Raw genomic sequence first — 12,566 nt, 5'->3', positions numbered from 1 at the left:
CAGGCACTCCCTCCCTAGAAGCCTGCCACTAAACCATCTTAGACCTATGGTCTATCCCAAACTGTCTTCCCAACAAATCCAGGGTAGGCACACACCCTCTCTCACAACAAAATCCATCAGGCTCTGAATCCATGCTCATCTCTCCTCCCAAGACCTTGGCCACCCTCAGCCTTGTCTAGCTGGACCAGCATTTGCAGGCAGATACACTCCAGTCCAAAGAAGCCAGGCATGTTCAAGGCTGGGGCTTATGTGCAGCCCCACATCTGGAGGCCCCCCCCACCCCGTAGCACATGTGGGATGGGATCATAACCACCCACTGTAACCCTCACTGCTCAGTAGAGGATGGCTCTCACCCTTCAAGTCTTGGGACTACAGGAGGGGAAAACCCAACCCACACCCAGTCTAGTGGTGCCCTCCCCTCCCACCTCTTCAAGGCTGGAAGAGAGGCAGTATGGGTACTATTCAGCTTCTCCCCACAGCCATAAAGCTTCTGTCTGGGGGCATATTAGTGATAAAGACTAGCCCAGGCCCCCAAACCTCCAGCTACTGCCCTGCCCTTACAGCTCTCACTTCTACCGCCTTCCCTCCTGACCCCAACCTCCACCCAAAGCCCAGGCAGCTGTAGACACTCTTTCTTTTCCCTCCCTCCATTTAACAGGAAGCTGAGGCCGAGAGAGTCCTGGATTTGAGGCCTGGACCTGCAATATGCACAGCAAAGCTAGTGCTTCATTCCAGTCATGGCAATTGTCCTGTCCTGCCCAGTGTTCCTCTGATGGGCTGGGTCCTAGAGCCCGCAGTGCTGTAAGGGTCCATGTGTGCACAGTGGCAGACAGGAAGCTGGGTATGCAGGTAGGGGAGGACAAAGCAACAGCATGGAGCCTAGGGCAGAGTCCAGGATGGCCCAGAGGACCCACCTGGCAGGCTGCTGCCTATAAAAGCGGCTCAGAGGACAGCTCCTCCCACTGCCCCTTGGTCAAAGGCTGAGCCACTTGCCTGGAGAGCAGGGCTGGCCCCCTAAGTGGCCATCCTGGTCAGTGGGCCGGACAGAGTCAGAGTGGGAGTCTAGTAAGTGACTTCCTGTGGGGAGTGGAGACTGGAGGTGCTCTCACGGCCGGGTTCCCAAGGAGGGAGAGCAGCCAGGGCATCAAGCACACAGGATGGCTTTGCAAGCAATCAGGAAGTGTTCCTGGAGCAAAACCCGCCAAAACAGAATTCTTTTGCCGTTCATATTTTCCTCCCTGCCCCTACTGCCTATGCTTACCCAGGTCTGTTGTTGTTTGCATAATCTGGGAGAGGAAACCGAGCCCCTTTCAGCGGAGACCTCAGGCGCCAAAGCAACTCTGTTGGACAGATACTCACAGCTGGCTTCCCGTCTCTGTTCCCCGGTGGGCCCAGTGTGCGATGGAAAGTTTTGGGCTAGGGATTCACTGAACCCTCCTGCATGATTTGCTCACAACCCACCCCCTCTCCGCCCCCCCACCAGCCACATGGCCTGGAAGCTTCCTGGGGCTCTAGCCAGGGCCAGGCTGCTGGCTGAGAAGGGCCACTGGTCTCTGTCTATGAATATGTATACGTGTGGTTTAGTGGGGTGGCAAAGAGCATTTACTGAGTTCCTCTTTGGGGCCCGATGCTTTGCATGAATGACCTAACTTCATCCAACAGCCTTCTGAAGTACTGTTAGTATTTTTATTTTTATTTTTTTTTTTTTTTTGGTGCCTCCTGCAGTTTGAACTCAGGGTCTGGGCCCTGTCCCTGAGCTTTTCTGCTCAAGGCTAGTGCTCCACCTCTAGAGCCACATTTCTACTTCCTTCTTTTTGGGTAGTTAATTGGAGATAAGAGTCTCACAGGCTTTCCTGCCCAGGTTGGCCTTGAACTGCAATCAACAGATCTCAACCTCCTGAAAAACTAGGATTACAGGTGTGAACTGCCACCACCCAACCCCGGGGGTACTGTAAATATTGCCTCTCTGTATTCACATGAGAAAACAGGCTCAGACAGGTTGAATAACTTGCCCAGGTTCACACTGGCAGTGAAGAGCAGAGGCAGGATTTGAACATAGGTCTAACTGAGTCCAAAGTTCTTTCCACCCAGTCCAGTAGCCTCTCTTGAAGATCTCTAGACTGGTAACATCCTAGGAAAGGTCATGGTATATCAGAAGGCTTGCCAGCCTAGAATAAAGTGCCAGCATCTGCAAGCCTGCCAGGGCTGGGGCAGAGTCCCGCAGTGGCTACCCAGATGCCTCAGCGAGGTTGGCTCAGGCTTGCAGAGGGTCTGCTTGGACTGGACGTCTGGGCACCTCTTACCTTCCTGCAGCTTCACGCTCTGGAGGTAGAGGGGGTTCCTCAGGACGTTGCAGCGGCCTGGCTCATCCTCCTTGGTGAAGAGCAGCAGATCCGAGTAGGCAAACAGTGTTACCTGTGCAGAGAGACAGCAAACAGGAACTTGCTGCTCTGCAGTCCTTTGGCCACAGGGAAAACAGAAGCTTGGGGGACGCATGCAGGTCAGACAGAATCAGGGATAACTCCCAAGTGTGGACCTGCCACTCACACAGAGACCCTCCCTGCAATCAGGACAGCCCTTGTTCCCCGTTGTCTATTTCCCCCCCCCTCCTCAAAACTGAAGATCTAAACAAGAAGAAATGCTGGTAGATGGCATTCTCCATAGCAGATGGCTCTACAGGCCTCCTTACAGCCTGGTAGCCCTGATGTGCCCTTGAGCCCTTAGTCCCCAGCCCTGGATGTTTGGGGAATGAAGTGAAGCCTCATGGGTATAAAGCAATATCACCAAATTCCTTGCAGATCACTGTTAACCACATTAATAAGAAATTGGTTCAGGGAAAAGCCGGTTTACTCACATACTAATACAGATTTGTGCATAACTTTTATCTCCTTTACGTACTAACTGCTCAAAAAAAAAAAGACAAAGGAAAAAAGCTATTTTTAGACGTGATAGGGAAACCATAGGCATGCTTAGCATATTTTTAAGTGAAGAAAAATCCTCTTGATCCTCTACTGCCACTGAAGTTTATACTGCTCTTTGTTTTGCAAATCCTGCAGTGGCCTTAAGAGCAATAAAATCCCATTTTAGATTCTCAGAAAAACCAAGTATTATTAATTATGGAAACTTCCCTTTTGAGGTGTCACACCTGACACCTCATCTCTTCTACAGCAAGAAAAATTAGCCGGAAGGGCTTACACATATTGTGGGGTACAGCAAGGGTGTGCTGTGTTGTTACCCAAGTGGACCACGTGCTGACACTAAGCTGGCAAACTGTTAAGGCGGCTCACACAACTCCGCTCCTAAGACTCTCTCCTACAGAAATACTTAACAAAGCTTTATTAATATGCACATATAAGGATGTCCTCAGGAGCACTTTTGTAGTTGTTTTTTTTTAAGCCAGGTGCAGTGGTGCATGACTGTAATCCTAGCACTCAGGTGGCAGAGATAGGAGGATCATGAATTAGAGGCAAGCCTGAACTACATCGTGAGACTTTGTCTCAATAATACGGGGCAGACCCTACAGTAATAACAATAACAACAACAATATAAATGTCCATCAAGAGAGGATATATACAACAAAGTATGCTATCTTCCTCTGGTAGCATGTTATGCAGCTATTAAAAAGAATCAAGTGGAGCTAGGTGCGAAGAAATAGAAATCTGTCTATCATAAGGCAAAACAGTGAGCATGCCATGCAAAAATACCCAGAGAATAATGATATTTTATGAAACAAACACCTCTATATGTGAGTGGGTGTATATATATATATATATATATATATATATATGCATAGATAGATAGATAGATATCTGGATAGATAAAGAGAGAATCTAACATACTCACTATTGTCCCCATTCTGGGCAATGGGATTTTACTTTGCACATTTCTCTTAAATTTGCACTATTTAGCAATAGTTCAAACATTGCACAAACATAAGATGGAGGGCATTGGGACAGAGGAATGATTTGGGGACATCTTAGAACAAAGCTATCAGGGCTCTGGCCTCTCACGGGACCCAAACATAGTGACTCCAGAATTCTGAGCAAAAGGGATCTTAATGGTAATCCCATGCAGCCCTTTCAGCAAGGCCCTGCTTCAACCTTACCCAACAGAAGTCCCCAGTTGCTGAGCTTTTACTTTCTGCCTCATGGCCCCTCATTTAAATAACATTATTGCCCTGACCAAAGAGGACCTTATAGCTCAAAGAGGTTAAGTGAACCAGCAATGTGTCTGCAGCTTTTCTGTCCCTGAAGGTGAAAACACCCAAACAGAAACCAATTAAGAAGAGCAAAAGAAATTAAGTAAATAAATAAAACCAAAGAAAATGATGGAGAAGTCCAGAAATATTCCATGAATTGGATGTCTAAGGAGGGAGCTGCAAAGTCTAAACAATGAATGAAGGTGGTAGGTACACTAGCTGAAAACACGAGGCAAACCTTCTTGTTCCTGCATCCACTCAAGGGAAATCTGGCCTTACCTCCAGACCCACAAGGAAGCTGGCACGGAAAAAGTTGGAGGAGACAATTCACCAGGAGCCTCAAAAGTTAAAAAAAAAAAAAGGCCAAGGCCCAGAGAGGGCTGGATGGAAGGCTAGTGGGAGGAGCCATGGGCAAGGTGAAAAAAGGCCTAAGCCACTGCCCTATCCTCAATTCCCAGAGCTGAGAATATGGTCTAGACAGGAAGTGATTAAGGCATGAGTGAAGAATTTCCCCCAAAGGTTAGGTCAGGGAAAGGACAGAGCTGGCACACAGCTGGAGTCAAGACAGAGGCCAAAGCAGGACAAGGACCAAGTGCCAAGGCAGGGCATGTGTATGAACCCCTTCCCAAGCCCTTGCTCCAATAGAATTCCCGGCAGCCCACAGAAGAATGATGCCAGGCCCATCACCCAGTTACCTGCTGCCTTCCACCCCTGGCCACAGGAGCCTCCCGGTGTCTTCCCCACACCTCCTCCCAGCTTACATCTGATGTTCCAGAGTCAAAGACTGAGTGAAGGTCTACGTAGAGGAGCTAGCCTTACAACATGGCGGGTACTTTCTCAAGTGGTCCTAACCTAGCTTCTCCTGGGAATCAGAGTTTGCAGACAAGACCTAAGTGCACCTTAGTTAATGGTAAACTGGTGAGTCAGTGTGTAAAGTGAGGGTGTGTCTGTCTTGTGCTTCACAGTATTCCAGGAACCTAGCGCAGGGCCTGGCTACAGTGCAAATGCTGAGGAACTATTGTTTGAATGTACAAATGGGCTGCTCCAAAATGCTGATTGGATCTCGGTACACATTGGGCAAGTGTGTGACTTTTAGGTGGGGAGGGGAGTGCGGTGAGAGCAGTTTATGAAGTGGCACTGGATCAGCTCGTAGGCATTAACAAATCTGAGCATGCCCAGAGAAGAGAGGAGCCCACAACACAAGCGGGAATACTCCAGAAATGCAGATTTCTGTCAATCACACAACAGCACTTGCTGCAAATGAAGGCTCTCAAGCCACAAATCCACTGCTCATAGGGGCTGCCCTTTCTGGTTCTGAAAAGCATTTGCTGGAAAGCCGCAGGGAAGCAACGAGAACAGATGATTCCTAAGAACCCACGATGCTAAGGTTCTCTAAAGTTACCTAACACCCTCTGGAATTGTTTTCTGCTTTTAGCTTGAGAGACCTGAAAATCTACCCAGAGCCTCCTATTGCTATTGTACTTCAAGAGAAAGGGCTATGTTTATTAGATAGGTCCTCACATTATACCCTTCAGTCTTCAAGAGGGAAATCTGTCCGTCCTAAGCCATGAAGCAAAGACATGGAGGATGAATTTGAACTACGGTGATGGCTTGGCTGGTGTGTGTTTGTTTTTTTAACAAATACCAGAGGCAACAGGGATCCTAGAAAGCAATGCTGAGCTAGAGAGCTGAGGATTCAATTTGGTTCCACTCCTTACCCACCCTGAAACCCCCAGGCCCCCGGTCACCTCAGGTGCAGCCTGAGTTTCCTCATCTAGAAAGTGGGGGGAAATAATTGATTGTCTCCTGGGAGAACTACAGAGCTTATCCACATCAAGTATGCAAACTGCATATGCAGGCTACACAGTACAGGCCTCCCTGTTTGCAGGATGAATGATGAATGAATGTCCACACAGGTGTGGGCTGCAGGGTGACTGCCATCCTCACTGCCTTCTTCTTGGTCTGTTGGCTATCTGGCCACACTTTACCTGCTGGGCCTGCACACTGGATTCCCCTTCACCACATATAGCACCAGCAGCATCACACTCCAGAAGCCCAAATCCCCTCACCCAGTGGGGTTTTACTGCCACTGAGGCGGGTCAGAGGACACGCTGAGATTCTGAAGGAAGTTCCTAAATGTGATGCAGATATGACCTCAGCATCCCACTGCAGTGGAACAAGCATGCTGTCTTCCCAGGGATCATTCTTGAAAAAAGACAATCATCATCTGGAGCATGCTCTCTTAAAAACTAAATAGAACAAAGCAAAAGCCAACCTGTGCTTCAGCCATGGTCACTGGCATACCGGAGCCCTTCGAGACCAGCCAGTCTCAGGCTCCACTCAGCTCCCTCATATACATACGCACATACCCACTGTGCAGATGGGGAAAGTGAAGCCAGAAACAGGATGGGAGATATCTGGAGGAGAGGCTTCCTGCCTCCAAGTTCCTGCCCCAACTTCCTACTGTGCCAAGCGACTATTTACCTGGGAAGAACTATGTTTGCATCAGGACTGACCTGCAGCGAACCTTCTGTTTATGCCTGTGAGCCAGGCCAGATTCCAAGGCTCCACCTTCTGCTCCCAAGGAGGGGGGGGGGAGAGAGACAGAGAGACAGAGAGAGACAGAGACAGAGACAGAGAGAAAGAGGGAGAGAGAGAGAGAGAGAGAGAGAGAGAGAGAGAGAGAGAGAGAGAGAGAGAGAGAGAGAGAGAGAGAAAGAGAGAGAGAGAGAGAGAGAGAGAGAGCCCGTACTGCTGTTTGAACTCAGAATCTCATGCTCTCACTTGGCTTTTTTGCTGAAGGCTGGTGCTTTACCACTTGAGCCATACCTTCACTTTTAGCTTTTGGTTAGTTAATGGGAGATAAAAGTCTTAGAGACCTTTCTTCCTGGGTTGCCTTGAAACCTTGATCCTCAGATCTCAGCCTCCTGAGTAGCTAGAACTACATGTGTGAGTCATCAGCATCTGGCTCCCAAGTAAATTTAAGCTCAAGGACAGGGCCTGGGCTAGGTCCTGGTGTGAGTAAGGTCTTTCCCATGAGAGATGAGGAGGCAGCTCCCAGAAACATTGGCATGGCCCCACCCCCTCAGCCCCCCTCCTCTTGGTGATAAAGCAAGAGCCCAGGAAAAGTCACAGGAGTGGTCTTTCTGAAGGGGCTAATACACTCAGGAGACTCAAGTAATAGATATTCCTCTAAAGCTTTTCTGCTAACAGCTTTAATCTCCCCACAAAGTCACTATCAAAGTCCAGATGTGTCATCTCTTCTCCAAAAAGGGAGTCAAGAAAACAATGGGATGTCTTAGGGGGCTGGGGGAAAGTTGGAACCATTGAAGATGGACTAAATGGCTTTGAGAGGCGGTGAGTTCCCCACCGCCAGGTAGCTATTTAAGAAGAGGAAATGAGACTAGGCTTTGGGTCTCCCCCCACATCCTTAAATTGTACAATTCTAAGACTAGAAAGAGAGGAGAAGGGTGAGAGGCCTGGAGGCTGGCCAGGGAAGCCTAGTGAGAGCCAGCCTGGCAGTGCCCACATCCTACCTGAGAAGCCTTGTTCCTCCCTTCGTACAGCAGCAGCTCCTCAGACAGCAGGAGGGTCCGGGCAGGGTTACAGAGATCTAGGGGCTGAAAAATAAAAAGCAAGGCTCTGAGTGGGCAGTTCAGAGAGGCCCCAGAGGGGAGCAGCTCGCCAAAGCCAGCCGCTGGGAACCCTCTCCCCTCCCCTGAGAACCCCCAAGCCCTTCACACACAAGATGGAACAGAAAGACACTGACTCCTGTCCTGTGCGGGGCTGCGGCCGCCACCTTCCCCAGCAGTCTTTACCCCCAGAGCTGTGCTCTCTGGCAGGAAATCCAACCACATGTTTGGGCCCTCTGCGGCCCTCCCCTCTCTGCTCGCCCCCACACTGAGCTCAGGGGCCCTCCAACCCCCCATCTGTCCTGCTCACCCCTCACAGGAAGGTCCCTGCTGTCAGGCCCTGCAGGCTTCCTGACATCCACATGTCCAGAGATTTGTCTATTCCAGTCCCTTTTTAGGACCAGGCCTTTCCTTGCTCCGTATTCAAAATGCACTTGAGCTGACTGACTCTTTCTTACTCATAAGTTCCCCAAGAACTAATTCTCCCTAAACTTCTCACCCAGTCATCCCATCCCATCCAGCCTGGAGAGAGTTCCTTAAATTCTAGGTCATTCGTCAGGACTTGTCCTTGTGAACGTATATTTAGAACATGGCTTCTATGTACCTGGCCTCCAGGGAACTACTGAAGAAAAATAATAAAACAAATTTCAGTTACATACAACAAGCTGATGGAGCTTGAAATAACAGGCGGCCAAAGAAGCAGGACTCTAATAAATATGTCCAGTAGGATTTCATTAAATATCATTCAAAAGGAGGCAAAAGGGAGCATGTTATTTAGGGAAACATACTCAGATGGTAAAATGAAAGAGAAGGACTGCTCATCACCAAGCTAGGTGTAGGGGGCTGGGTTCCTCTGGTCAGGGGCGGGTACCATGATCGGGAAGATACGTGGGGCTTCCATCCTGCCCACAGGGTCTATTCCTTCATCTCCAGTGAATTCTTAAAGGGAATTCACTTTCCAGTCACTTGTTAAATTGAACAGTTAAGTGTTATGCCATTTTTTAGTTTATGTATTTTACACTTTTTTTCAAGGAATTCTCATCATGCTTCAAAAACGTTTTAAAACAACAAAAATAAAAACAATAAGCAGCCACAATGTTATGTACCTATTATCTCAACGTTCAGGAGGATTATGAGAGGGAAGATTGTGAGTTCAAGGGTAGCCTGGGCTACATAGAAAGAGCCTATTTCAGTTAAAAACAAAACAAAACTAAAATAAGTAAACAAAAGAGAAAGACATTAGAGTCTCTGTCTCAAGGAAGAGACGAGATCCACAAAAAATGGCAGAGGGCAGACCTTGCCAGCACAGCTGTTAAGGAAGTGGGGCATTACCTGTCACAGACATGTTAAATCCTGGCCAAGTGGAGGTTCTAAAATCCACCGGACAGTGACAGGCACACTGGGAGGTCACGGTCAGAAGTAAAGGCCATGGGACCGTAACATCCCCATGCTGCTAAGGACAGCAGTTTGTTAGTACGTATAAAGTATCTTAAAGACATTCATGACCCATGGTCAAGTCATTTCACATCCAGGAAATTTTTCCCAAGAAAAATAACCAGCAACAATTCATGTACAAAGATGGGCATTGCAAAGTTATTTACAATAGCAGAAGAGTAAACATGCCGAGCTAGTTAAATAAACAAGGTATATCCATATGATAGAAGACTGGGAACCACTACAGAATCCAGCCTTGAAGGACATGGAATAAGGAGAGAAATGTGCATGCTACAATTTTTGTCTAAAAAAGGCAACAAACAGAGTGTGGTGGCATATGCCCGCAATCCCAACAAGGAGTCTGAAGCTGGAGGATCATGAGGATTATGTAGCCATCCTGGGCTGCATAGAAAAACTATCTCAGGAAAACAGTTACTGGGGAATCTAGCTCAGTGGAAGAGCACTTAAGTAGTATGTACAGACCATGGGTTTGATTCCCAGCACTGCAAAAAAAAACCTAAAAAGGCAGCAGAGTATAGAATGAGATCTATTTTTTAATATGCAGATAGATACATACATATATGCATACATATATACAGAAAAGTCACTTAAATGTTCATACAGGGTGATAAATGGAGATTAATTTTTTTTCAGTGGTGGGGTTTGAACTCAGGGCCTGAGTGCTGTCCCTGACCTTTTGGCTCAAGGTTAGCACCCTACCACTTTGAGCCACAGTGCCACTCCTGGTTTTCTGGGGTTAATTGGAGATAAGAGTTTCCTGGACTCCTGCCTGTGCTGGGCTTTGAACTATGATCCTCAGATCTCAGCCTCCTGAGTAGCTAGGAATACAGATGTGAGCCACTGGCACCTGGCTGAGATTGATTTTTAAAAAGAGAGGAAAAATGGGGACGAAGAGAGAAAAGTAGAGGCTGTAGGAGGAGGGAACTGTATATGAATCTTGGGCCACCAGTATTCATTGGTCCCTCAGTCCAAACAATAACTGCTGGACGAGGCAGGGAGGGGAGCCTTAGCAAGCCAGCCTTGTGATGTGACAAGCAGTTGGGGTCAACCTGTGCAGCATGGCTCCACACCTTCCTATGTGGAGCTTCTGTGCTTCTCCATATCACCCCCAGAACCCTGAGCATCTGGAACCATTTGTCCCCAGAGGGGTCCTGGAGGAGACACCGCCCTGAGACCTGGGATGGTGCTCCCTCCCTGGGAGCTAAGCTCACCTGAACAAAAACAGGGAACACCAGGACTTTGGGGGCCAGGGTGACGTAGGTGCCATAGCTCGAGTGCGGGACGTGCGGCCTGAGGACTGAGCAGTCTTGGTAGTTCCCGTGGCCCTTCATTGTCTGCACTGTCTTCATCAGCCGGGACTTCTTCCCCAGGCCCGTGTAGGACTTCCCTTTACTGGGGCTCCCTGCCTCTGTGGAACAGAAAGGGGGCAGTGAGGCATTTCTACTACCACTGACAAGGGCCTCCCTGGAAACACTGGGAGCACAGACCCAATTAGTCTACACCACCAACTACTAATTAGCTTGGGCTAGGCCCAAAGAGCATATGCAAAGAGCATAAGTACACAGGGAGCCTCCAGCCACGTTGTGGGCCTGTCTCCCATTCTTATGAGCAGTAAAGACATGTAAACAAGGAATGTTCAGGGTTCAGACAGAACTGGGAGCCAACAATGATGACACTCTTGATACAGTGTCCCAGATCCCAAATCAGACCTCTCCATTTATTGACCAACAAGTCGCTTATATCTAAAGTCCTGGCATAATGGCACATGCCTCCAATCTCAGCTACTTGGAAGGCAGAAGTCGGAGGATCACTTTCCAAGGCCAGTCTGGGTAAAATATTAGGTTCTATCTGAAATCAAACCACAGCCCAAAAGACTAGGAGTATGGCTCAAGTGGTAGAGCCTTTGCCTAGCAAGTATGAGGCCCTGACTTCAATCCCTAGTACCATTAAAAAAATAAATTAGAAATGAGAAGTTGCTCATATCTAAAAAATCAGCAGATCTGACCTCACTGAGCCTTGAGTCCCACATGGAACAATGAGTTGGATCAGAAGGAACTTCCTGTATGACAGTGTGTGTCTTCATCCCTCTGTTACCAGCCCAGCCCCACTAGCCCATCTGTCACACAGATAGCATCCTCTAGAGTGGGGACAGAGACAATGGCTTTGCAGGGTCTATGGGGGTCTGTCCTTCACATGACAAGGGAACAGGAGCCCCCTTCCTGTGCTCTTTCTAGACACAAGCATGAGGAGAGAGGGAAGGCAGAATGACTGTGCTCAGCACACACCTGATCCCTTCCAAGGGTTCTTGCAGCCAGAGAAAGCCAGCCATGTCCTCCCTGGATATCCAGTCTGGATCTGAGTGCCCAGGCTTCTCTCTGTCCCCAGCCCTGGCAGCCAGGGTAACCCAGCCCAAATACACTTCAGGGAAGCTCCCCACCAACGCAAGGCCATGGTTTAGAGGAAATGGCCCAGAAGGTTTCACACTTCCTTCTTCCTCCCACCCTTCTCTCTGAGAGGTGAGAAAAACAAGTCTGCCCCCACAAGTGACCACCAATAGTCAAATCTGGGGGCGGCACTCAAGCCACAATAACTAACCCACTTCCTGCCTTTCTTCTGAGTGCCTTAGGGGAACTGGGGAGCCCAAGACTGAGGGCAGGAGGTGCAGGTGCCTGGAAGAAGTCACATGCTCCTCATCCAGCATGGCCCCTGTGAATAGGGGAGCTGAGGGGTATCTGCCTGCCAGGCCCTGGCCCCTTGGCAGGAAGAGCCCATTCTGCCACTCAAAGTCTGTAATGGATTTCCTTGAACTAGAGCACCAACTTCTCAAATTGGAGACTAGCTGTACAACCCTGAATGAGTGTTTTCTCCCCCTGAGTCAGTTTCTTTCCCCGCTGAGTCAGTTTTCTCCCCCTGCAAAATGGAGATCTTACAGGTGGCTATATTATCTGTCTTATACAAATCTGCTATATTTGTATGAGCTCCTGCCTAGCCCAAACAGTTTTTCAGCCCACACAAAGCACCAGTACCAGTGTGGCTCAGATTCCCTCAAGCCCTAAACTGCTGAACAAGACACACATCAAGGCCATGGATGGGCAGATGTGGGCATTGGTCTCAAGCCACCTGAGATGGGAGGCAACTGGACTCATTTGGAACTGGACAGGACAGTTGGCATGGCCAAGCCTAAAGCAGAGAAGGTAAAATAAGATAGGACTAATTCAAGCCAATTAGACCAAAATTAAAGAATGGTACCATCTGCACATGGCAAAATATGGGCCACAGAC

General features: G+C 48.6%; 1 protein-coding gene across 3 annotated transcripts in view; it reads right to left on the bottom strand.

Annotated features, from left to right (window-relative positions):
• Nucleotides 1-12,566, bottom strand: part of LOC138820447 (regulator of G-protein signaling 3-like) — a 98,579-nt gene that overhangs the window by 23,456 nt on the left and 62,557 nt on the right. For all 3 annotated transcript variants that reach the window (XM_070012085.1, XM_070012086.1, XM_070012087.1), the window contains 3 exons: nucleotides 10,497-10,693; nucleotides 7,735-7,818; nucleotides 2,304-2,415 (listed from right to left, as the gene is read on the bottom strand). In XM_070012085.1, coding sequence (XP_069868186.1) covers nucleotides 2,304-2,415; nucleotides 7,735-7,818; nucleotides 10,497-10,693 — 393 coding nt within the window. The remainder of the gene's footprint in view (nucleotides 1-2,303; nucleotides 2,416-7,734; nucleotides 7,819-10,496; nucleotides 10,694-12,566) is intronic.

This window comes from Dipodomys merriami, unplaced genomic scaffold (assembly GCF_024711535.1).
Source record: "Dipodomys merriami isolate MVZ:Mamm:240054 unplaced genomic scaffold, mDipMer1.0.p SCAF_886, whole genome shotgun sequence".
Classification (NCBI taxonomy): Eukaryota; Metazoa; Chordata; class Mammalia; order Rodentia; family Heteromyidae; genus Dipodomys; species Dipodomys merriami.
Note: the sequence above shows the minus strand (reverse complement) of the source record. Positions and strands in the feature narration are given on the sequence as shown.